Source organism: Carassius carassius, chromosome 19 (assembly GCF_963082965.1).
Source record: "Carassius carassius chromosome 19, fCarCar2.1, whole genome shotgun sequence".
NCBI lineage: Eukaryota > Metazoa > Chordata > Actinopteri > Cypriniformes > Cyprinidae > Carassius > Carassius carassius.
This window is the reverse complement of record NC_081773.1, coordinates 27,296,589-27,320,475: the sequence shown is the minus strand read 5'-3', so window position 1 is coordinate 27,320,475 and position 23,887 is coordinate 27,296,589. Positions and strand designations below refer to the sequence as shown.

Here is a 23,887-nt window from a genome sequence, read left to right as displayed (position 1 = left end):
CCTGCCAGTGAACGGGATCTTGGCACATGAGCTCTGCACTGTGCCACAGTCTGCCTAGCACCTGCTGGGCCGGTGGGCTCATCTGCGAGAGGTTTCCCATTGAATGGATGGTCAATCAAGCAGCCATTGTTCTTAGATCATGTCTATAGCTAATATTAACATCTGTCTCTGATCACCAATGGACGGCACTACTGGCGTGAATGGGGGTCAATGTGATGTTTAGGTGATGTTTATGTCTTCATATTGCATTTGTAATGGAAAAACCAGTGTGTTGTGTCCAGGACTCTTACTGTAAGTAACACAGCATTTGCAGCTTATGTTGGGGGAAAGCCAAAAACTGGGATTTTAGACTGTGCCAACGAGGCATGTACGTATGAGCATCTTAGGTATGCGGATCAGTGACATAATAATGTAAAAAGTGACAAAATCAGAGACCCTTTCGTAGAAAGTCTTGTTTTTCATTTTGTGCTATGCTCCAATGTCAGCTTTGTTCCAAAACCAAGCAAGCTGCCTACCTAGACATCATTGAAAGGCGCACTTCCAATTCAAAGGCTTTTCCAAAAGGTAGGAAGCGACCTCATGCTGCCTTCTAAGATACTTCAGTTTGGCCAAATTCTGCAGCAGCTTGACGGGTCTCTTTCATGGAGATTACAATATGTTGTAGTAAGTTCTGTACTAAAGTATTGCGAATAATAGTTAATTATTACCTAATATTTGTGTGTGTTTTATATTTATGCATTTAGCAGAAAATTAAATAAAATTTATGCATTTAGCAAACGCTTTTATCCAAAGCGACTTACATTAAATTCAGGCTATCAATTTTTTCCTATCATGTGTTCCCGGGGAATCGAACCCCCAACCATGCGCTTGATAGCGTAGTGCTCTACCAATTGAATTGATTTTGGGTATTAAACCATCAAACCATCAAATCTAGTTCTTTTTTCAGGGTTAAATTGCATTTCCACCAGTGTTATTATTAGGTGTATGCTATTATAGTTTTTATTAATATTTTGAGCTAGCTTTTTATGTATTATGTTTTCCTTATTTTTACAAATGTGTTTTTTTTGTATAATTTTTTTGTGGTTAAATAATTTATATTACTTTTTGTTTTAAATTAACTATTTAGGTTTATCTTTATTTTAGTTTTTATTTATAACACATTAGTAATTTTAGTGCTTTAACAAAGTTATTGCATTATTTATTGCATCTGCTAATGCAAGTTATTGTATATCATTCTTTCTTTTTAAAAATGTTTTTATAATGTAATATTTATATTGTTTTTTATTTCAACTTAATTTTAATGAGCGTTTTTTTAAACTTTTCTTTTATTATTATTTTAACCATAATTTTATTATTTACCAGTCATATAAACGTGCTCTGTTTTTATGCACCTCAGTTTTTAAATGAACATTGGCAAAAATGATCCACATTTTTTTTCACTCACAAACTGAAGTGCATAAGCTCAGATAAATGAAGCCTGTGATCAGTCAGTTCCAAAAGGAAAAAGAAAAGCAACTGAAAGACAAAGAAACAAAATGACAAAAAGATTTAATCCAAGATTTGATGATGATAATAAAGCATAATTAGAGTTTTACAAGGACATTTTAAAAGGCCACTCATTTTTGACCAGGAACCCCAAACAAAGGATTTGCAGCGCAGAAGCAGGGTTCAAAATAAATGTAAACACGATGAGTTTAAGTGCTGCCTATTCAGCCAGCAGACAGTCGTCTAAAGCATATGATGAGAATGGACACTTGATCACCCCATTACAGTCAGTTAGAAAGAGGCATATCCTGTGATTACAGACATTCAGAGCGGTGCAGGCAACATATAACAACTTTTGACATCCACTATACAGCCCTGCATATGCTGCATGTATATAGATTGAAAGATGCTTTTGCAACTGTGCATTAAACATGCGATTATACTCTGGATTGTGCATTTATGTAAAACTTATAGGGCAAACTTTCTCCTTAGGCTTCCCTGATGTTGTGTTCTACACTTTTACACAAAGACCCTTCACACAAATACAAAGCGTCCCCTGGAGAGACAGGACGATGCGACCTTAAAGAGACCTGTCACCAGCAGCCTGAAGCCTCTATTTTTAGCTCTGAGCCTCTGGTTGTTCACGAATCAGGCCTTAATTCCCTAAATATTCCTGTGGTTGGATCTCTCTGTGCGGCAGGCCGGATGTGTTAAGCCCTCAGGAAGCCCTGCTTCATGTCAGCAATGAGTTTTATTAATTACAGTCTAAGCCCAAGTCATTTGCAGATGAGGATGTAATTAGCCTCTGTGTGTTTGTTTGTTCAGATTGCTTTGTTTTTTAAAGGCAGCCAAAGATGGTGAACGAAACGAGACAAATATTGATTATAAATAGGTATCAGTGCATAGAGTTGTATTGATTGAATTATTTGAACTGCTTTGGCCAGTGTTTATGTGCTAGGTGTTTTTATTCTTATTAGATTATTATTATGTAGGAAGCAAGCCTCAGTGCTCTCTCTCTTGGGAAGCCGGCTGGTTCTGACGGTGGTCTGTGAGAAAGATCTGGTTCAGGGCGGGCCAGCAGAGCTTTATCTGCGTTGAGACTGAAGATGCATATTTTTGGAGCTGATAAGACATCGGTCTTCAAAGCTTCTTGTGTACTGTAAACACACTGCAGTGAGCTTTGCTACGGTACAGTGCCTACAATCCCATCAATAGAAGGGATATTTTTACCTCTTTATGAAGAGACAGGGTTAAGCTCACTTTAGTACTCTAGTATGCTTATCAAGAGCTTAGGAAGTTTCGGAAGGATCATGTGAGAATGAAGACTGAAGTAATAGCTAATGAAAAAAAGAAAGACATTTTATCCCAAATTTGAAGTACTTAAAACATTAAACAAGAAAACACAACTTCAAATTATATTAGGTGAAAAACAAGATTATATCTTACTAGCAGCAGGATACATTGATGCCTGTCATAAAAAAGAGGGAGGAGTCAATAAAACAGTGATGCGCCTTAACACACACACACACACACACACACACACAGCACAGAATTTATTGAAAATTCAGCTTTGTATCACAAAAAGTAAATTATATTTCCAAAGGAGATTAAAATAGAAAACTGTTATTTTAAATTGAAATAATATATCATTATACTGCTGGATTTTTATTTTTATATAAATGCAGCCTTTAAACATACTGATCCCAAACTTTTCAATGGCTGTGTGTGTGTATTATGTATATCTCTCTCTCTCTACACAAAACACCAAATGAACCAAAACCCACAACGAAACTGAACAAGCAAATAAATATAGTAAAAAATATTTAAAAAATCACTTTGCTAATAATTCAACAGCCCATCGTCAGTTTTTCCTTAGCTAAACCATTCTTTTAATTCTGTATCGTTGAGCTCTCGCCATGTGTGGGGGATGATGTAGCTTTCTCCGTATTTGATACACATCACAACTCTCACAATACATCCCAGTTTCTCGCTGATGACTAATTTGTTAGTGCTTGATGCACATTCTGACTAGGTTATGAAGATGATGGATATCTCTACTGAAGTAATTTATGGTTTCAGGGTGAAACTTCTTCTATTTAACCTGAAAGTCCAAACGATCATCTGCCTCCCTTATTCCTGGGAAGTAATTTCCTAGAAGTACCTTTCAAAACTTCACTGGAAACACACTCACACACACACACACACACTGTTCTCTTCTTGTGAGGTTTAGAGGCAGAGCTGATAATGGTAGACTCTTAGTAAAGGCTTACAGTTAAAAAAAAAATTGTAGGGGTATCCCGGGAGCTTTACGAAGATAAGAATCAGCATAACCAGCCAGAACTTCACCTGTCACATGGTTTCAGGTGCACATTTTTCCAAAGAAGAAAACGTTTTGTCTTCATTTTTTGTCAAAATTCCTCAATTCTTTGGAATTTTCGCCTGATGTCACTAAACATCAGCAGATATTCTTTTCTCTTAGATTTTTTATTTTTTTGTTCGAGTGTCTAAAGTTATAAAAACATATGCATTATTCATATTTCAACAACAATAGTAATAATAAAGATAACAATAATAATATGCTTTAATGCTGCATGTCAGTAATTTCTGTAACATCCCACTTAATAGTGAATGGCTGTTATTGAATTATTTGAAAAAAAAAAATATATATATGTAAAAAAAATATATATATATATATATATATATATATATAATTTAAAAAATAGTTTTGAGTATAAATTAAGTTGAATTACTACTGCATTCAGATATTAAATTAATTTACCTGGGGTGTTGTGTGCGGTTTCTAAGGGCTGTAGGGATTGAGTGGAAAAGTGTGAAAATCTATAAAGAATATTGTTAAAAACAATTTTCAGTCTCTAAACATTTTAACTCCTTCCATCTAATGTATTGTGTTGCGTAATGCATTTCTTGTGTTGACATTATCTTTCAGATTAATCCAGCATTTGTCATTTTTTGAACAGCATCACTTGGAAGTACGTCAGATTCCGGAAGTAAAATGGGCTGTGAATGGTGTTTCATGTTGACTGTAATGTACTGTATCTCTGTGTGATGTGGCTTGTGCTACTGTACTGGCAGAGAGAGACCAATAGTGTGTGTGTGTGTGTGTGTGTGTGTGCGCGTGTGCAATCGTGGCTCTGATGCCACACAGACAGACGGACTTCTCCTCATCCAGTTCATCAGGCTCTGGTGTCGTCTTTCTGCCATCTGCCACAGCCAGCCAGTCTGTCCATCGCAGTATCACACACACACACACACACACACACACACACACACACTCAGACAGACAGATCCTGCATCCATCACTCTTTAGCATTTCACTCAACTTTTCTTCAACACCTTCTAAACTCTGCATCGTGGAATTCAATCTGATGGCCAGTAGTGACTGAGAACAAAAAACTTGTCCACATTTTTGATCCCATTAACTTTTATGTATTAAAATATGATGTAATATTTTTATTTTTATAAACATTTTATATAGAATTAATATATCATACATATTATGTCGATTTTCCCCTCATCGAAGATCACTGTTTCATTGGGGAATATGTCACATTAAAGAAGTGAAAATGGTTTTAATTTATATTGACTTCAGAATTCTGATTTCCAGGATTGGAAATGATTAAAATCTTAAAATTGAATTGGAAAGCTTTAAAATTTTAGAAGTCGATATACTTTCTCTTGTTATGCTAAAAAAAAAAGAATCATTTATGAATCATTATTAACACTTTAATTATCATATTTTTTTTAATCACAAGTTAAGAGTTTGAAAAGATGTACAAATCTTGTTCATACTACAGTGAGTTAATGTTTGGTCTCATATCTGCGGTTATGTGAATGTGGATGAGGATGTGACACAGACATATGTGCCTCAGACGCAGGGGGCTTGTGTGCCCATCTCTCTCTCTCTCTCTCTCTCTCTCTCTCTCTGTATGTCTGTCTGTCTGTTGATGTGAATGTGTGCTTCCCGTCTCTGTGTTTTCCTTTCAGTGTAAGGGTTAACGACTGATGTTCGGTCACTTGGAAAATGTAATTATGGATGTTCATCTAATTCTGACTTAATCTAAAAAACAAAACAAAAAAAACATTCAATCAGTAATAATTGAATAACTCTGAAATATAATTCAAATCTCAGAATGAAAAACCATTTTCAATTAAGTTGCTATTGTCAAAAACCCTGCTATTATCAATTTGCAAATACTAATAAACAATAAATAAATGATAAAATACCCTTACACGTACCCAAAGATTAAAAAAAGTAAAAAATGTCAGGTTACACTTTATTTTAAGGTGTCCTTGTTACAGTGTAATTATACATTGGGTTACTTGCATGCAATTATGCATAATTTATTGTTATTATTATAGTAGTAAGTACATGTAACTTGTAACAAGGACACCTTAAAATAAAGTGTTACTAGATTCCATTTTGATATTAACACAAAGCATGCCAAATTTACTTTCATTTCAGATTTGAACCCTTTTGTAGATTTCATGTGCAGCTGAAGTGAAGTGACTTGTATCTAGTTGATTTAATCGAGCATTGAAGTCATCCTGACTGCAGGGCTGTGTTTTTGCAGCACTCCCTTGTTGTTGGGTGCAGTTAGAGATGCATTGTGGGTCTGATTAAAATGCTGTGATGGTACAGGCTCTGCTCCTGTCTGGTCCAGAGAGGCTTCCAAAAATAGAGCGGGTGCAGCGAGACGAGCCCAGGAACGTGCGGCGGAAGCATAAACAGCTTCCATCCTTTGTTTAATCTGTCTTCCCTTTAATGCCCCTGTTTCTGCCTCCTCCCCTCTCCATCCCTCTCCGGAGGAGAAAACAGCCACAACGTGGAAAGCTTCCTTGTTTGGAGGGGACACCATCGGAGGGCTCTCCCATCAATATTTTATCTTTGCCGTGCAGGAGCATGTATTAATGATGACTTCAGTCTGAATGGCTGAAAATAGCATCATGGAAACACTAAAGCTTAAAAGCTTGAGGCCTGAATGTTAGGCACACTCAAATACATCCTGATCGGCTCGGGGCACATTGTAACACGCGAGCCGATGTGGGGCGGTCTGTTATGGCCTATCTGCTACAGGTTCCTCGCTTTCGGGTCTCTGCGGGGTTCAGCGATGGAGCGTGCTGGGTTACAGAGGCAGCTAATCACGGCTGAGCGAGGTTTATCTGCCTCCTGCTCCTCCCGCCTGAACACGTACACCCTGTATCGCTCTGATCAGCAGGAGGAGAGAACAACATACATGCGCCGTATCCTCAACCTCAACAATGCAGCCAGTAAACAGTGGTAGGGAAGCTTTAAGACATGTTCGAGTTCAGTGGTTGTGTAACATCTTGTCTGATAAGATGCCTTCATCTGGTGGCATATGTATCCATAACTTAATGTGAGATCCCATAATCCTGTGCATAGGGGTTGCATTAATAATTCAAAGGTAAACAACTGATAATAAAAATAAATGACACCAAATTTCATTATCAGTCAGTCAGATCTTGTTTTTATATTTCAGTGATTTAAAATGTCACATTATTATAAAAACATATCCACAGTTGTCAGATAATTCTTCACCCTTTTTATAGACTATTTATATCATAGCCTTATATACAGAGACATAAATACAGATACATATACTGCATGTATTTTATTATTATTATTTTTTTTCATTTTGAATTTAATTTAAAAATATTGGTGATTTTTTTTTTTTTTTATATTGATTTTTAAATATTTTAATACATTTTCTAAATGAGTATTTGATGCACGTTCCTCAGGATCAGCTCTTATCAGCGGATGATTGATGCTGTCTGTTATGATCTGAATTCACAGGGATAAGTGTAGCTCTTATCTGAGCCGCTGCGTGTGTTACATGAATGGATGAGGTCGCTCGGGTCCTGTCACTCAATCAGACCCACAGATCGGTTGATAGTAGTTAAGGCTGGGAGTTTGGAGGTTTGGCTCTCGTCCCTATTTTGGTAGTCTTTTCACTTTACAGGCCTTTGATTATAGTCATAAAGTGTGATCCATTTACAGCTTATTCTGGACAAGAAAACCCATTTTAGGTGGGATGAGACTGTCTGGATGACATGCAAAGTGGTCAACCATGGTTTGTTTTGTTATTGTAAGTATCCATCAGTCCATGTTCAAGCCGGTTTTTTTTTATTTTTTATTTTATTTTATTTTTTTATTGCTAAGTCTGAAATCACTTATCATCAAATAGTAATAGATATACACACAGAATACACATTTTATTAAAAAAGTAATTTCTTAATGATTGTTTTATTTTCTTAAGCCTTTATTCCATTATAGTTAAAAAAAAATAAATATATATATATATAAATATTATTTATATTATTATTTAATATCAGTTATTGTTGGTCTTCAAACATTCACAAAAAAGTTATTAACTTTATTATTTAACTATATTTTATTATTTATTATTTATTATTTAGTTAGTTTAAGGTTTTATTATGAAATATATTGAAATGTTCTAAAAATATTATTATTATTATTATTATTATTTTGTAATTGTAGTATATAAGTTGGACAAATTAAGGGGTTCAAACAGACACAACTTTATTATTTTATTTTAAAGTTTTATTATTTTTAAATATATTTTAAATATTTACATTTACATTTACATTTATTCATTTAGCAGACGCTTTTATCCAAAGCGACTTACAGATGAGGACAGTGGAAGCAATCAAAAACAACAAAAAGAGCAATGAAATATAAGTGCTATAACAACTCTCAGTTAGGTTAACACAGTACACGTAGCATGGGATTTTAAATAATATAATAAATAAAAAGAAAACAGATAAAATAAAAAGAAAAAAGAATAGAGCAAGCTAGTTAGAGGTCTTTGCACATACATACACACATACATATACAATTGCATAATGAATGAAAAGAAAATAGAATATAAAAAGATTAGAAAGGTAGTTAGATTTTTTTAAGAATAGAATTAGAATAGTGAGTGTTAAAGTTAGAGGGTCAAATAAAGACGGAAGAGATGTGTTTTAAGCCGATTCTTGAAGATGGCTAAGGACCCAGCTGCTCGGATTGAGTTGGGGAGTTCATTCCACCAGAAGGGAACATTTCATTTAAAAGTCTGTAAAAGTGAAATATTTAAATATATATTTAAATATTAGATTTGTGTGTGTGTGTGTGATATATATATACACACACACACACACACACACACACACACACACATATATATATATATATATATATACACACACTCAATATATACACTCACACACTTTTTTCTTTGTATTTTTATGTAAGTTGGCCATATTAAGGGCTTTGGAGGCTGCTGTAAAGTTGCGTTGCTGTCTCCAGACCAGAACAAAGTATTCCTGAGTGTTTTGTTTTGAAAAATGCACTTTTCCTATCACACAGGCAGTGCACTGAGCCCTGCACAGAATTGCGCTCGACCTCCATACAGCAGAGATGATTCGTCATCATGTGATTGTCAGTTGTGTGACAATGTTTTCCTCTCTTTCTGCAGCTCAGAGCAGGTTTGAGGACAGATTGGGCGCCTACTGAAGTGATGTTGGGGTAGAAAAAGAGGATATGCAACAACAACACAATACGAACGTCTCTCAGATTGTCTGAGGCGGTTGTTCGTCTTCTCTGCAGTGTTCTGTGCAAACAGAGGCGTAAAGCCCTCCGGTTTCTCTTTGAGAGGAACTGACGCCGCTGTTGATCCGTGGAAACGACCCTGAGCCCTGTCTCCGCCTGCCGCCTCTGGCGAGACTGTGACTGGAATGTCTAATGAATTAAACACTGTGAAGTCTTTGCATTCCTTCTTCTGGACTTCTCTTCTCTCTCTCTCTCTCTCTATCTCTCTCTATCTCAGGCTGTCAGTCTTTAGTGAGGTGCGAGACACATTGGGGTCAGTATGTCAGGAAGCTCACTCGTGTGGAGTGCATCTGAAGCTCATTACCGCTAGATTAATCGCTGCTCCTGGTGCTGTCATACACAAACTCATTACAGCTGAGGAGAAGTTGTTTTTCACATTAAAAGATTTATTCATTTTTAAAACGTAAACAATATGTAAGTGAATACATTTATATTACATTTAAAAAATAAATATACACTATACATTATACACAAAATATTTGTTTCTATTTTATTATGTTTAAAAATGTATGTATCGTCTTTTATTTATTCCTGTGATGGCAACATTTATTTGTTCTAGAAATTTTTTTTAACATTATATTGTCACTTCTGATCAATTTAACGTGTCCTTGCTAAATAAAAGTAAAAAAAATATATAATTATAATAATAATATTATCAACCCAAACTTTTGGACATTAGTATAAATAAAATAAAGCCTATTTTTGTACCACTAATATTTTGTTGCATTGCGGCATTATTTTTCTCCCGGATTTCTCATTACTATATTATTTGTATTATATAAATAATAAATAAATAAGCAATAAAAAATTACTGTAATAAAAGTATATATTTTTTCTATTTTATCATTAGTTAAAAACTAAATGCAAGTTTGTTTGTTTATATATAGATATAAATATCAAAAAGGGTAGCCGTTGTTTAATATAATATTCAGCATTTAGTATCTGCCTAGTAGGATTTACACACATTTGCTGAAAAAAAAGCAACCAGCCACAACTGAGAGATCAAAAAATAAATAAATAAATAAATAAAGCCAAATATTGTAAAATTCTTGTCAATTTATATAGCAATCCCACAAAAACTACTACTTTGATGTATAAATACTTATAGTAAGTTTTTCTTTTATTTTATTTTTTTTTGTCCACATTACCATAATATGAAGTGCTTAATTGCTTAATTTGCTTAATGTCACAATAAGAAAAAAATATGGATTTGTTTATAACCGTTTTAGTGAGATTCCCCTGTGCACATTTTCTGCCTTTGTTCTGGTGGATTATTATGAGATGAGATGTGCAGGTTTTATGGTTTGTGTGTGTGTGTGTGTTTGTGAATGCTAATGCTCTCTGCAGTGAGCGTTTCTCTTTCTCTTCCTCTTTTAGAGATCTAGGCTATTTATAGCTGCTTCTCCCACAGTTATCATGTCTACTGATGTTGTTTGGCCTTTCCACATAATTACAAATCCTCTTTTAGGAAATCTGTTGCGTTGTTTAAACCAATGCAAACAAAGGTAGGCTTTGAGATGTAGACGTTCGTTATACATTCAGGAGGTTCAGTTAAATATCGAAAATACGGCAAAAAATTCCTGAGTGAAACGTCAGAGAAAAACCATCTGGGACTTGATATGAAAGATGTATCAGAGGTGAAAAGCTGGTTTCTATGCAAAATTACTAAGGATTTTTTTTTTTTGTGGTGCATTAATGTATAATGAGACCAGGACCATGTACAATATTACAGTAAATAGAGACCATTTCGTTACCTTAAAGATAGTGAGTGTATGTCAATCCATGAGTCATTTGCTTCAAAATATTGCATCTTCCCTGGCAATGGTCCATATGTTGCATATGTTATCTGTGTGCAGAGCTGTAATACAATATCCTGATGGCTTATGCTTCCCTGATCCTCAGCATTTCTCAGTTGGAATGGTTTCTCTCTGTCTCCCACAGATGGACTTCCCAGTAAAGAACAGCCACTGGAACTTCTGAAGCCATCTGGAGTCAATCACATTCCTCCGGGTAGGACCAAGTCTTCTGTGTGTGTGTATGTGTTGGTGTGTGTGTGTGTGTGTGTGTGTTGGTGTGTGTAGTCCAGTCAGCTGTTGGCATAGCCAAGGGTCAAACTGTAGGTCACCAAACAGGGTTGCTGAATAAGAGCATCTGATTGGTGTTTTTACGGGTCTTTGAAAGAGATAATTCACCCAAAAATGTGAATTCTTTTATGATTTGTGTTCCAAACCCAGAAGACTTTGGTTACTCTTTAAATGTTTTTGTAATTTTTTTAATGTTATTTCCATCGAAAGTTCAGGTAACGAAAACTTTGAAGATCCATATATTGGAAATAATGTTGTTTAATCTAAATAATGTGAAGTGATGCAATTGTTTTATATGACGAACTGTTTTAAATCAAAGTCTTCTGGATTTGAAACGATGTGAAGATGAGAAAATAATGACGTTTTCATTTTTGGGTCTCTAACAACTTTACCACTGGAAGTTTGTCTATGGTTTATTTTTATCTAGAACTGTGTGCCGACTTTCTGTCTTTCTTTCTGTCTTTCTTTCTGTCTTTCTTTCTTTCTGTCAGTCGATTGTTCGATATGTTTCTGTTTGTACATCCACTAGTCCGTTTATGTCTGTCTGTCCATCTTTTGTTTTTTAATTTCTCCCTTTAAAATGTATATATATATATATATCTATCCAGTTTTGCAGTTTAGCTAGAATACATGATATATAGAAACATACATTTGTATATGTGTGTGTGTGTGTGTGCGCTCGCTCTCTTCTTGGATCGGGAGTAGCAGTGGATTGCTGGCTAGCCACAAACACATTGGTTAGCCCGATGTGGTTTCCCTCTGCTCCTGCTGAAAGAGACGAGACAGACCGTGGCATCTATGTACAGACATGTTGGCCTGGTCAGAGAGCCACACACAGACCGCTGGATTCTGAGGACTCTGGAAACACGGTCATGTCCATGTTGAACACACAGCTTCTCTGAAGGATTCACATTGTTTCATTTCTGAGAAGTACAGCTGGACATGTAGGTTTGCTCTTGGCTAGAGTTTTAAATCTGCGACTTTTATAGTAAATCCTGTAGTAAAGGAAGAAGTGGAAAGTATTTAAGATGAAAATAAAGAATCAAAGAAAACGTGGAATAAGAAGGGAGGGATGAAGTTTGAAGACTACTAGGGTAGACTAGGCAGGAATGAGGGAAACAAAGAAAAATACAAAGGAAAGTGAAAAACAGGCATTGTTTATGGAAAGAGCGATTGAAATAAAGCCAAGAAATGTAGGATAGATGTTAAGCACATTTTCTATTCATAGTCCGAGGCTGAACTGGACTTGAAGGACTTCAGGGGTTTTGTGTGGGATTTGTTTGTCTTGATAACCTGTTTAGACCCTGTGTAGGCTGTTTCAGCTGGGTTTAGGCTAGTGTAGGACTGGGTTTAGGACTGGGGCTGCGGATCAGGAAACAGATGGTGCTGAAAGTCTCGTCTGGAGACCCACTCACTGCCAACGGCGCCCTTCCACTCTTTCACTCTCCCTCTCTATCTCTCTCTCATCCCCTGTTTCCCCTCCTCACTGAATTAGTATTGATTGTAAACACGCTCTCTGAGCAGGGACCTATGTTACTTTATAGCATATGTTTAATGCCTCTGTGAGGACATGGCATGCTTGCTGTTTTTGGACCATAACACTCCCAGCCAGTCGTGGTGTTTCTGGCCCGGATGGACTGTAGCTGTGATGTATTCATTTGTCTGATGCTGGAGTCAGAGTAGCACATACGCAATATCAAACCACCATATGCAGCTTCATGCATTATTCAACATGTGTGAGACGTGTAAGCATTAAATATGAAGCAGTCTGTGCTGTTACTTTGAGAAAAAAAATAAATAAATATATATATATATATTGTTAGACATGGAGAATAATATAGTTCAAAACTATATATATATATATATATATATGTATATATATATATATATATATATATATATATATATATATATATATATATATATATATAGTTCAAAACTATATATATATATATATATATATATATATATATATATAGTTCAAAACTATATATATATATATATATATATATGCGTGTGCGTGCAATGCAGTGCAGGACTTCTCCTTTTATGTTCCAAAAAGCATACAAATTTCTCTTTTTTTTGTGTTAGAAACTCCTGAGTCTCTAAATAAAAGGGCAAAATGTTCAGGTTTGACTATATCTTTACATTTTCAGAGGGAAGTGCACCAGGAAAATTGCTCTGTTTGCATGTCGAGTTGCTTGAAATGTCTGAGTGTCCTGAGCGCTATACTCAGTCTATCCTATGTATGTCTTATTTATGCTGTAGACGGCCTTTGTGTGCCCCTCGAGTGTGAGTTCATTCAAGCATGTTTGTCTGTGTCTGTGTGTCTGCTGAGAGCTTGAGTCATCAGTGTGTTATTCCTACGGTCTGTAGTGGGTTGATGTGTTTATGTGTGTGTATTAAAGCCTCCTAGACAGCACACATGACACACAAACACACATTCTGGTCAAGTAATGCTATGACCTTTTCATGCATTCGCACATAATTCGTTCGCTCATACACACTCTTCCTCAGAGGAGGGTTGTGAAAGCGCACTGGCTCTCACAAACGTGCCGGGCAGATCTCCTGCTACGAGGGAGGAAAATGAATTGAAAATGAAGATGAGCTGTTGGCGACTTGTTAAACACCCACACCTCGGAGCTCCAAACCATCCTTCTCCAAAAAAGCATGCAAATGCTTCTGCTCTTTGTAGCGATTTTATTCAATGCATTTTTGGAGAGGCTTTTTGCAGCTTTATTGCTTAGACCCAGTGGAGTCAAATCCAAGCCTGCATCTCTCGCTTGCAATGGAAAAAGGTTTAACTCATTTTACCCTTCTCCAATTAGAGGTGGTTGGTCCTCCAGAGGTTTTATTGTCATAAATATTAAAATGATTATTAAAAATATTTATTAGTTAATATAAATACAATGTGTAATTGAATATGTAATAATCCCAATTTAATTAAAATAATAACATTAAGGTTTTTTTAAACTATTGATTAACTATGTATAGTTTAATGTGAAATTTTGACATGGAAAAAAGTTATAAAGTCACTTTTACATTGGCAGTCGTGGATTGTTGACAGGGTTTTACTAGTTATATAAATAAATAAATAAATAAATATTATTTATACATATATATTATATATAATTCATTTATAAAAAATACTAACAATTTAAACATTTCTAAAACTTACTAAAACTTCTAGAATTAAAATGGATAAATAAAAGAAATAGACATTTTTAATTTAAAATTCAAAAGAATTTCAATTTAAATTCAAAAGCAGTAGAAAATATAAAAGTGGAAAACAGACTTTGCATTAATAAAAAAAAAATTGTCCTTGATTTGTCTGATTAGGTGGTTAATTTTCTAGTGATATCTGGCAACATTGAAATGAACTGTGTTAGCAAAAACTTTTTTGTAACATACAGCATATTTATATGTTATGCTGTATCCAATTTATTATATACATTTTATTTGATTTATTTTCTTTTATTATTGTGTTTATTATACATTATAAAATGTATGGCTTTCAAATAATAATGTTATATTGGATCTGATTACTTAATTCATCCCCAGAAATGGCAAAAAATAAAAATATAAATAAAGAAATGAATTTGTTAATCTGTATCAACATTGCCTTTGATAGCACATGGTACCAGATCAAAAAGGAAATAAGGGGTATTTTCCATCACTAGTTTAAATCTATTCTGCAGATTACTTTTGATAATCAAAGCTGAAAATAATAATAATAAAAAAAATCATAAAATCCATAAATAAATGATTCGTCTGCATCTTCCGTCTGTGCCTGAGATGTTGTTTTTGTGAGGAGGAGGAGGCTTTGAGAATGTGATTCACACAGGGGCTAATGAAGTTTATAAAGACAGATTTGTTTGCATATTAAGTAGCCTGACTGAGCGTGTGTCTCATTCAGAGGAAGCAGTAAGAAGTGTGTGTGTGTTATGCAGTAGATAAGTCTGAAGCTCTTCCACACTACAGCTGTCTGCTTAAGATGGTCATGCAACTGCTGCCTACTTATGCTGAGCGATACGTTAAATATTCATCATAACTTTGATTTGAACATTTGTGATGATTTAATACACATTTTTTGGGTTATTAAGTTTCAAAAAGGCAGCATCTTTCACTAGTTGTGTGATTCCTCCCTGTCTTTTCATTAGCATTTCTGATTTAAATTTCAGGAGCTATAACAAATTTCCTTTTCAAAAAGTTTTAATGACTCAAAACTCTTATTCGTTTGCATCATCACTCAAAAATGTTTACTGAAAACGTGTCTTGATTATTTTTAGATGCATTTTTACTGTTTTTTGGCTAGTGTTGTCACGGTACCAAAATTTCAGTATTCGGTACCGATACCAGTGAAAATCCACGGTTCTCGGTACTAATTTCGGTACCAAAGCAAAACACAAAAATATGCTAATTAAAAAAAAACTTTTTAGCACTAAAAATAAAACCAATGCCATTCTTTATACTTATTTACAACTGTGTTTAAAGTTTTTCTACAAGTTATATAATTATGAAAAACAGTAAACAAGTTCCACCCAAATTTAATTTGTCTTTTAATTTATTAATTTAAACACATTTTATTTTTGGTAAATAAAGGGGGTTTTCTATTAAAATTAAAACATGGAAGAAATATTGTGATTTATTTCTTTAAAAAATAAAATTTATAAATTTTTTCAACAGTAGTAGCAGTATCACATACATTTTACTAAATAATAGTAATATTTCTAGCACAATGCCTTTATGTAAAAATTAACTTTAGGCCTAATGAATGCATATTTATCATTTTAACTGAACTTAAAACTGGTGGTGATGCTTAAGATATTTTTGGTCATTGATGGTTTCTGTAAAAAAAAAAATAGTAATAGATCATATTAATTATTATAAATACTTAAAAGATAATACTACTACTAATTCTACTATCATACTAATGTATATCCAATGCACTATGAATTGATGAGCTGCTAGGTTCATGAATATTAATCACGTTGTCTGCGTTCGGTCAAACTGATTTGCTGAAATCAAAACAGGGACGGTAAGAGATCAGCGGCAGCCAATGAAATTGCCATTTGCGCATCAGCTCCGCCCACTACCGGAGAAACCGGTATGTCTTCTGCTTGTTCAAAAATGAATATGAATAATTCTAAATGAACTCCATTACAGGAAAAGACAATAAAGAATATTTTACATATATCGTGTCGATTCAGCGTGGTAAGACTATCGCTCTCTCTCTCTTTTGCATGTGTGAGAAACTGAAAAGATCGCTTGATGGGGAGAGAACTCTGAAGCTCAGATGCTGAAATTAATGCAAGCGTCATGCGCTTCAGTCTCTGTAGTAAACAAACCCGCAAGTCTCTGTCATTCATTAATTCACACAGAGACGCGCAGAACACGGATTCATATTTCAAGCAACATTTGCGGCTTAACATTTACAGATACTGGTCCATATGGAGATTTGATTTGATTAATTTATGCTAACTTTGACAAATTCCATGACTGTCCATATTAAAATGTAAGTTTCATTTTCATGACTGGATTTTGAGATTCCGTCCTCGTTTTCTGCTTCGCGGAAATCATAGCGCTGAACCGGGTTTGAACGGGACCTCGGTACTACCGGTACTTAAAGAAACCTGGTATCGTCACATTTACATTTTTTTAGTACCGACTTGGTACCGAAGTACCGGGTCTTTTGACAACACTATTTTTGGCGATAGTGGTTGTTTGATCCTCTAATTTCCCCTTTTAGAGCATATACATGAAGTACCTATCAAGAAAAAGCTTTACTGTCGTCAGAAAGATGTAAAGTATGATACTGTTACATCCTCACACACTTCCCCTTCAGAGGTGTTTGTTGTTGTGTGTGTTTTGGGTTCTGACCCTAGGGTGATGGGTTTAGAGAGTCCACTGGTGCTCCCAGATTTGTGTTTTATCACAGCGCTGTCTCTTTATTTAGAGCACTGAATTATAGATGAGCTCTTAAGAGGCAGAGAGACACAAACAGCACTAGAGATAAAAACACATCAGGACAGAGCTGGGCACATGAATGGGTGTGACCCGTATGCAAATCAACCCAACACAACCTTCTCATTCACTGCTTCTGTTGGATTTTACCCTCTTTTCATCTTGCATGAAATGCAGTATAACTTCTGGTTTGTAATTAAAGAATATCCATCCATCTACCATCTATCTATATGTCACCCATCCATCCACTCACCCACCCTCCATCCATCCACCAATCCCACCCAACAAACCCTCCATTCATAAAACCACCCTCCCACCTTCCATCCACCAATACCACCTACCCACCCTCCATCCATCCACCAATACCCCCCACCCACCCTCCATCCATCCACCAATCCCACCCACCCACCCTCCATCCATCCACCAATCCCACCCACCCACCCTCCATCCATCCACCAATCCCACCCATCCACCCTCCATCCATCCACCAATCCCACCCACCCACCCTCCATCCATCCACCAATCCCACCCACCCACCCTCCATCCATCCACCAATCCCACCCACCCACCCTCCATCCATCCACCAATCCCACCCACCCACCCTCCATCCATCCACCAATCCCACCCACCCACCCTCCATCCATCCACCAATCCCACCCACCCACCCTCCATCCATCCACCAATCCCATCCACCCACCCACCATCCATCCACCTAACCCACCCACCCACCCTCCATCCATCCACCAATCCCACCCACCCACCATCCATCCATCCACCAATCCCACCCACCCACCCTCCATCCATCCACCAAACCCACCCACCCACCCTCCATCCATCCACCAATCCCACCCACCCACCCTCCATCCATCCACCAATCCCACCCACCCACCCTCCATCCATCCACCAATCCCACCCACCCACCCTCCATCCATCCACCAAACCCACCCACCCACCCTCCATCCATCCACCAATCCCACCCACCCACCCTCCATCCATCCACCAATCCCACCCACCCACCCTCCATCTATAAAACCACCCACCCACCCTTCATCCATCCACCAATCCCACCCACCTTCCGTCCATCCACCAATCACACCCACCCACCCTCAATCCATAAAACCACCCTCCCACCTTCCATCATCCATCCACCAATCCCACCCTCAATCTATAAAACCACCCTCCCACCTTCCATCCATCCATCCACCCACCCACCCTCCATCTATCCAGCGAGCCCACCCTCCCTCCATCTATCCAGCAAGCCCACCCTCCCTCCATCCATAAAAACACCCTCCCACCTTCCATCCATCAACCCACCCTACATCCATCCACCAATCCCACCCAACAAACCCTCCATCCATCCACCAATTCCACCAACCCACAATCCATCCATCCACCAATCCCACCAACCCACAATCCATCCATCGAAAAATCCCACCCACCCTCCATCTATCCATCCACCCATTAACAGCTTTTTGTGAGTCTAAAAGACTTTGTTATAACCTTAATATCTAGTGTTGATCACTACAGCGTGCATGACTATAGCACATGCATGAACTGCTATATCAGGGATTTAAAGTTATGCAGAGTTTTAAGGGATGAAGGTTAAACTTGTGGCACATTGCAGCACTAATTTCATGTGCATAATGAAGATGTTTTTGAGAGTTATGAAGCAATCACGGTCACCTTGTCTCCTCTATAGGGACATTTTCTTTGTGTGGCTGAAAGAGTTGTTTGGCTTACGGTGCATTTCTCTTTCACTTTCTCTCCCTATCCTTCCCTGTCCACTTCTCCCTGAAGAACAGGGTCATTGCGCTGATCCACCCCCCCCTCTCTCTCTCTGTCTTTCTCTCTCTCTGTCTCTCACTCACTCTCTCTCTTTCTCTCACTCTCTCTCTCGCTCTCTCGCTCTCTTCTTTTTTCTCTCCTCAGAACTGGCTGAGCTCCAGAGCGGCTGGAGTATGGCCAGGTCAGTCCAGCTGAAGTGATCAACACTAGATCTAAAGCCGAGAGGGTGGGATGGGCGGAGCCTAATGGTTTCCGCGACAGATCCAATTCAGCACAAGTTTTAATGCTTATCATGAAACCTATATTGCATAGCGATTTCTCACTCTCTGCTGATTCAACACCAAAAATGCATTTGGCCAATACTCTTTTGCTGACACAAGTTAAGACTATTTATTATCGGAAGAGAGATCAATTGACTCATGAAGTAGAGGTGGGTTGTATGATCAAAATTTTGTTAACTCCAAAATCATGGAGACCCTGTGGCTAGTAAGATTTTTTTCATTTAAGATAATTGAATTAAGATTTAATTTCAGTCTTTTATGCTCTGCAGTGCTGCATTATTAAAAATACAGTAAAAACGTTAGTTTGTGAAAAGTTTTTACACTTTAAAATACTTTTCTTTTTCAGTATATTTTAAAATGTAATGAATTCCTCTGATGCAAAGCTGAATTTTCATCATCATTAATGCAGTCTTCAGTGTGATCCTTCAGAAATCATTACATTTTTCTGATTTGCTGCTTGAGAAACATTTATTATTATTATTATTATTATTATTATTATTATTATTATTGTTCAATACAGTTTGTGGTGCATAATATTTTTGTTATACTTTTATTTTTAAGATTTTTTGGTGAACAAAAAATCCTAAAGACTATATTTCAAAAAGAAATCTATTTAAAAATTGTGGGGATGGATGTCATTTTTAATCAGTTTAATACACGTATACATACAATAATAATAAAAAAACGACTTAATCGCAACATTAAACATTAAAGTTTTCAAATATACTTTTATGTTGCAATAATTTCATATTCAATCTTCAAATTAATGTAGAAACAACATAAAGACAAAATATATATTTTTTATATTTGTGTAACGGCCTCTTTTTTATGACTGAAGGCAAGTATACCATACACTTAAACATTAAATTCTAAATTAAATATAGATGAATCTTTAAAGCTATGAAAATTTATTTCTTTTGTTCGTTGATTAACAGACATCACAGCAGCTGAGTTATTAGGTTATTTGGCTGCTATTACTTTAAGAGCTGTTGATGCTGAAAATGATGTGGATCTGACAAAATTCATCGATAAGATGATTGCGATTCAAAGCCATTTTCAGGTCCCTATAGCTGCTAATGAAACAGAAGTCTCACACATTCACAGAAAACGGCTAGCATCCATGTTGAAAAATAAGATGGACAGGAAAATACCAAAAACAATTAATGAAACATAACTATGGAGACCATTCAGATTCTGCTGTAAAGCATGCTGTAAAAGACAATAGTGTCGTTATTTACATCATGCCAGTTTAGGGAAAAATCCATTCCTAAACGGAAGTCACTGTGAGCAGTCTTTTCAGCAGAATGCTCTGTAGGCTGTAGAGAGAGAGGTAGATGGCAGAGGTTGAGGAAGAAGTCACCCGTGTACAGTACATGGGTTTTTGGAGTGAGAATGCTGGCTGGTCCAGGTGCCATCCCTCACAGATGGTCATCATGCCTCCTGCCTGGCCCTCTGAATGTGGCACCCTGTCCACCCGTCTTGGCACCCGTGTCCAGGTCAGAGCTGCCAAGTGAAGTGGGCGGCTAGCAGTAAATGGCTATTTTGCCTGGACTTTGGTGCACTGACTTGCATTTTTGATAGATCTAATTCGTAGACTTCGCACACGCTCCTCTACATTTGGTGTTGGTTTTAGAACTATCATCAATGGTTTATCTCAAAGTGTAACCAGTGTCTGTGGTGTAAACGCAAGATTGTGCTTTAACGCAAAAAAATGCTATTAACAAATAAATTAAATTTAAATTAAATGGAATAATACTAATATTATAAATGTAGTCATAATAATAATAATACTTATTTTTTAAATCATGCATGAAGCCTATTTTTGAATCATTATCATCATTTTATTATTATCATCATCATCATTATTATTATAATAATTTTTTTGCATAATAAAATTATGTTCATGATTATTTGCAAACACATTTTCTCCATAGTCTTTGCACTGTTATGTTTGTTTGGTTTTTTTTTTTTGATTGTTTATTTAGTTTTATTATTTACACTTTTCAAATTATTGCTAGTGATTCTTGTTACTATAATTACTAATATGTTGTGATACCTTTACAATTTATAATCAAAATATAATATTAAATAGGGATGCACGATCATGATTTTTCATGGCCGTTTCGGATACCAATTTTTTTCGAGCAAACTGGCCGATTCCGATTTCCAATTTTTTTTTTATCTTTAAACAACAAACAAGAAAGAAGGAAAGTGTGCATAAACAAGATGTTTATTTGGTATTTAATAGGCCAAACTGGCTTTTGGCTTTTGAAAACAATAACCGTATCCATCTGAAATTAATGGCAGTATCTGCACAGCAAGTAGCCTACATTTAATACAAACATAGATGGTACAGACATCAGCATTTAGCTTTTGTTTTTGAATTGGGTTGAAACTACATAGAACTAGCCTTAAATTAAAAGATTAACTTTAACCATGTGAAATTAAAGGCAATAACTGCATAGTTCTACAGTCCAAACACCACAATCAACACTCATTCAGCATCAGCATTCAGTATTTTAGTTTTTAAATTTGGTTTTAAATTTAAAACAAGGTCTTTACCAGTGAGACTAAATAAAAGTATGCTATATAAATATTATTCTAAAATGTTAAAATCAAATAATGTTGGTGCGAATAAAACAAAGATGCAAAGTGTTTCGTTCATCCAATTAAAAAAAAAAAATTAAGGTAATGATTCACATCTATATTTTTTACTTGAGACAATGAACAATAATTAACTATTGTCTCAAGTTAAAAAATATAGATGTGAATCATTACCTTAATTTTTTTTTTTTTAATTGGATGAATGAAACACTTTTTTTTTCAGTGTGCTACAGCAGGTGATTTTAAAATCAAATTCAGTCTATATAATTTCAAGGTAAAATAAAAATAATCATCCTATACAGAACTGATGTTTACTTTTGGCTTCTCAAATGTGTATGCAAGTTCTACTTTACAAAAATTATTACAATGTAGTATGTGCACGCGGGTGCACTTCCGGAAAAATCGGCCGAAAAAAGACCAATCCCTCATATTAAATCCATAATATCCACAGCAGTTATCACTATTATTTATTAAATATTAATCTTTTATTAATAATAATTGATTTATTCAATAATTATTTTATTTAATACAATAAAGAAAAGTAACAATCTGGGGGTGGGTGTAGAATATGCTTAATTGTCTCAAAATTATAGAATAATAATAATGATAATGATATAAATAATAATAATAATAATTATAAACATTTAAATATACATAATTTTAATTAAGCAGAATATGTGTGTTGTTTTTGGTATAAAATAACCAGGCTTTTGTGATATTCATCCAAGCTGTCAATTAAATGGTTTGATCGGTCAGTCAGTCTTTTTATGAACTTTCTCTCTTTTTCTCTCTTTTGTGTGAGCAGATGTGTGTTATGATTACAATGGTGTCTGTTCTACATAAATGCATCTATCAGTCAATCTCTGTGTATTCTGCTGCCGCTGATTGATTGACAGCTTGAGTGTTTTGATTGATTGACGGATGTTTCATTCTTCAGCAGTCTAAGTCTGTGAGTCAAGCTGTCAGTCAAACTGGCTGTAATGGCTTGTTAGAGGAACATTGCGTAATGCTCTAAATGTTGCCAGGACCAGAGCAGATCAATACAAGCCTCCACCCACCACACCACACCACACCGCAGGCTTTTCTACAACCTGCCGGAGAACAGTTGCCGGGCATCATTTCTGACAATTCAAATTGCAGTTCCTTCCCAGTTCAATGGTGAAGTATTTTGTTTCTGCACTTCTAGTGTCACCAACTGGAATTTCACACTAAATGACTTTGTAAACCGGTTTCCCAAATGTTACGCTGTTCTTCCAACAGTTAGTTCCACTCTTCATGCCACTCGTTGAGCCGATGTTGCGATGTCGGACTGCTCAAACAAACAGCTGAAAATGTTGAAAGCCCCACAGTGTTTAGATTTTAGTGGGAACTCAACCTGCGTCTTACTTAAAGTTCTCTTTGCATATTAGAGTCAACACAAAACAGCAATCGCATCTCATTTTACATCTGCATTTTTTAGTTAAACAGGATATTTAATGAGAAAAAAATAATAATTCCAGAGTGCAGCATTAGTTTTAACATTGAAAGAAAGTGAGCTAAGCTGGAACTAGCAAAACCTTTAATATTTGCCAATTTTATGATTAAAAAATGGTAAAACTGAACACAATATCCAGTGATAGAAAATTGTTTAATTTTTTCTAATTTATTTTATTTGATAAATTATATACATATAAAAAAAAATTACTTATTCTTAATTCAAAATTATACCTTCCCAACTAGAATTAGACCTAGAATTTCCTTTCCTAGAATTTTCCTATTTTTGTTTTACTTTATAAAAAGTCATGATTATAGCCTTGAAAACTAAAACTATTGTAGGTGTTCATATATTAGAAAAAAAAAAAAAAAAAAAAAATAACAATGCATAATAATACATAAAAAATACATAAATGAATGGGACCTAACTGAAATAAGTTTAAATTGATGAACTAAAACAACTAAAAATGAAAATAAACGAAAAGTGTATTTAGAAATATTTTTAAAAACCAAAAATACAAAAGAGCAAAATTACTAAAACTTAAACTTTGTCAAGTGAA

At 35.6% G+C, this 23,887-nt stretch overlaps 1 protein-coding gene across 1 annotated transcript in view; it reads left to right on the top strand.

The window, feature by feature from the left end:
* Positions 1-23,887, top strand: part of LOC132095497 (histone deacetylase 4-like) — a 224,292-nt gene that overhangs the window by 75,508 nt on the left and 124,897 nt on the right. Inside the window, exon 3 of the mRNA XM_059500553.1 lies at positions 11,078-11,146. Coding sequence (XP_059356536.1) covers positions 11,078-11,146 — 69 coding nt within the window. The remainder of the gene's footprint in view (positions 1-11,077; positions 11,147-23,887) is intronic.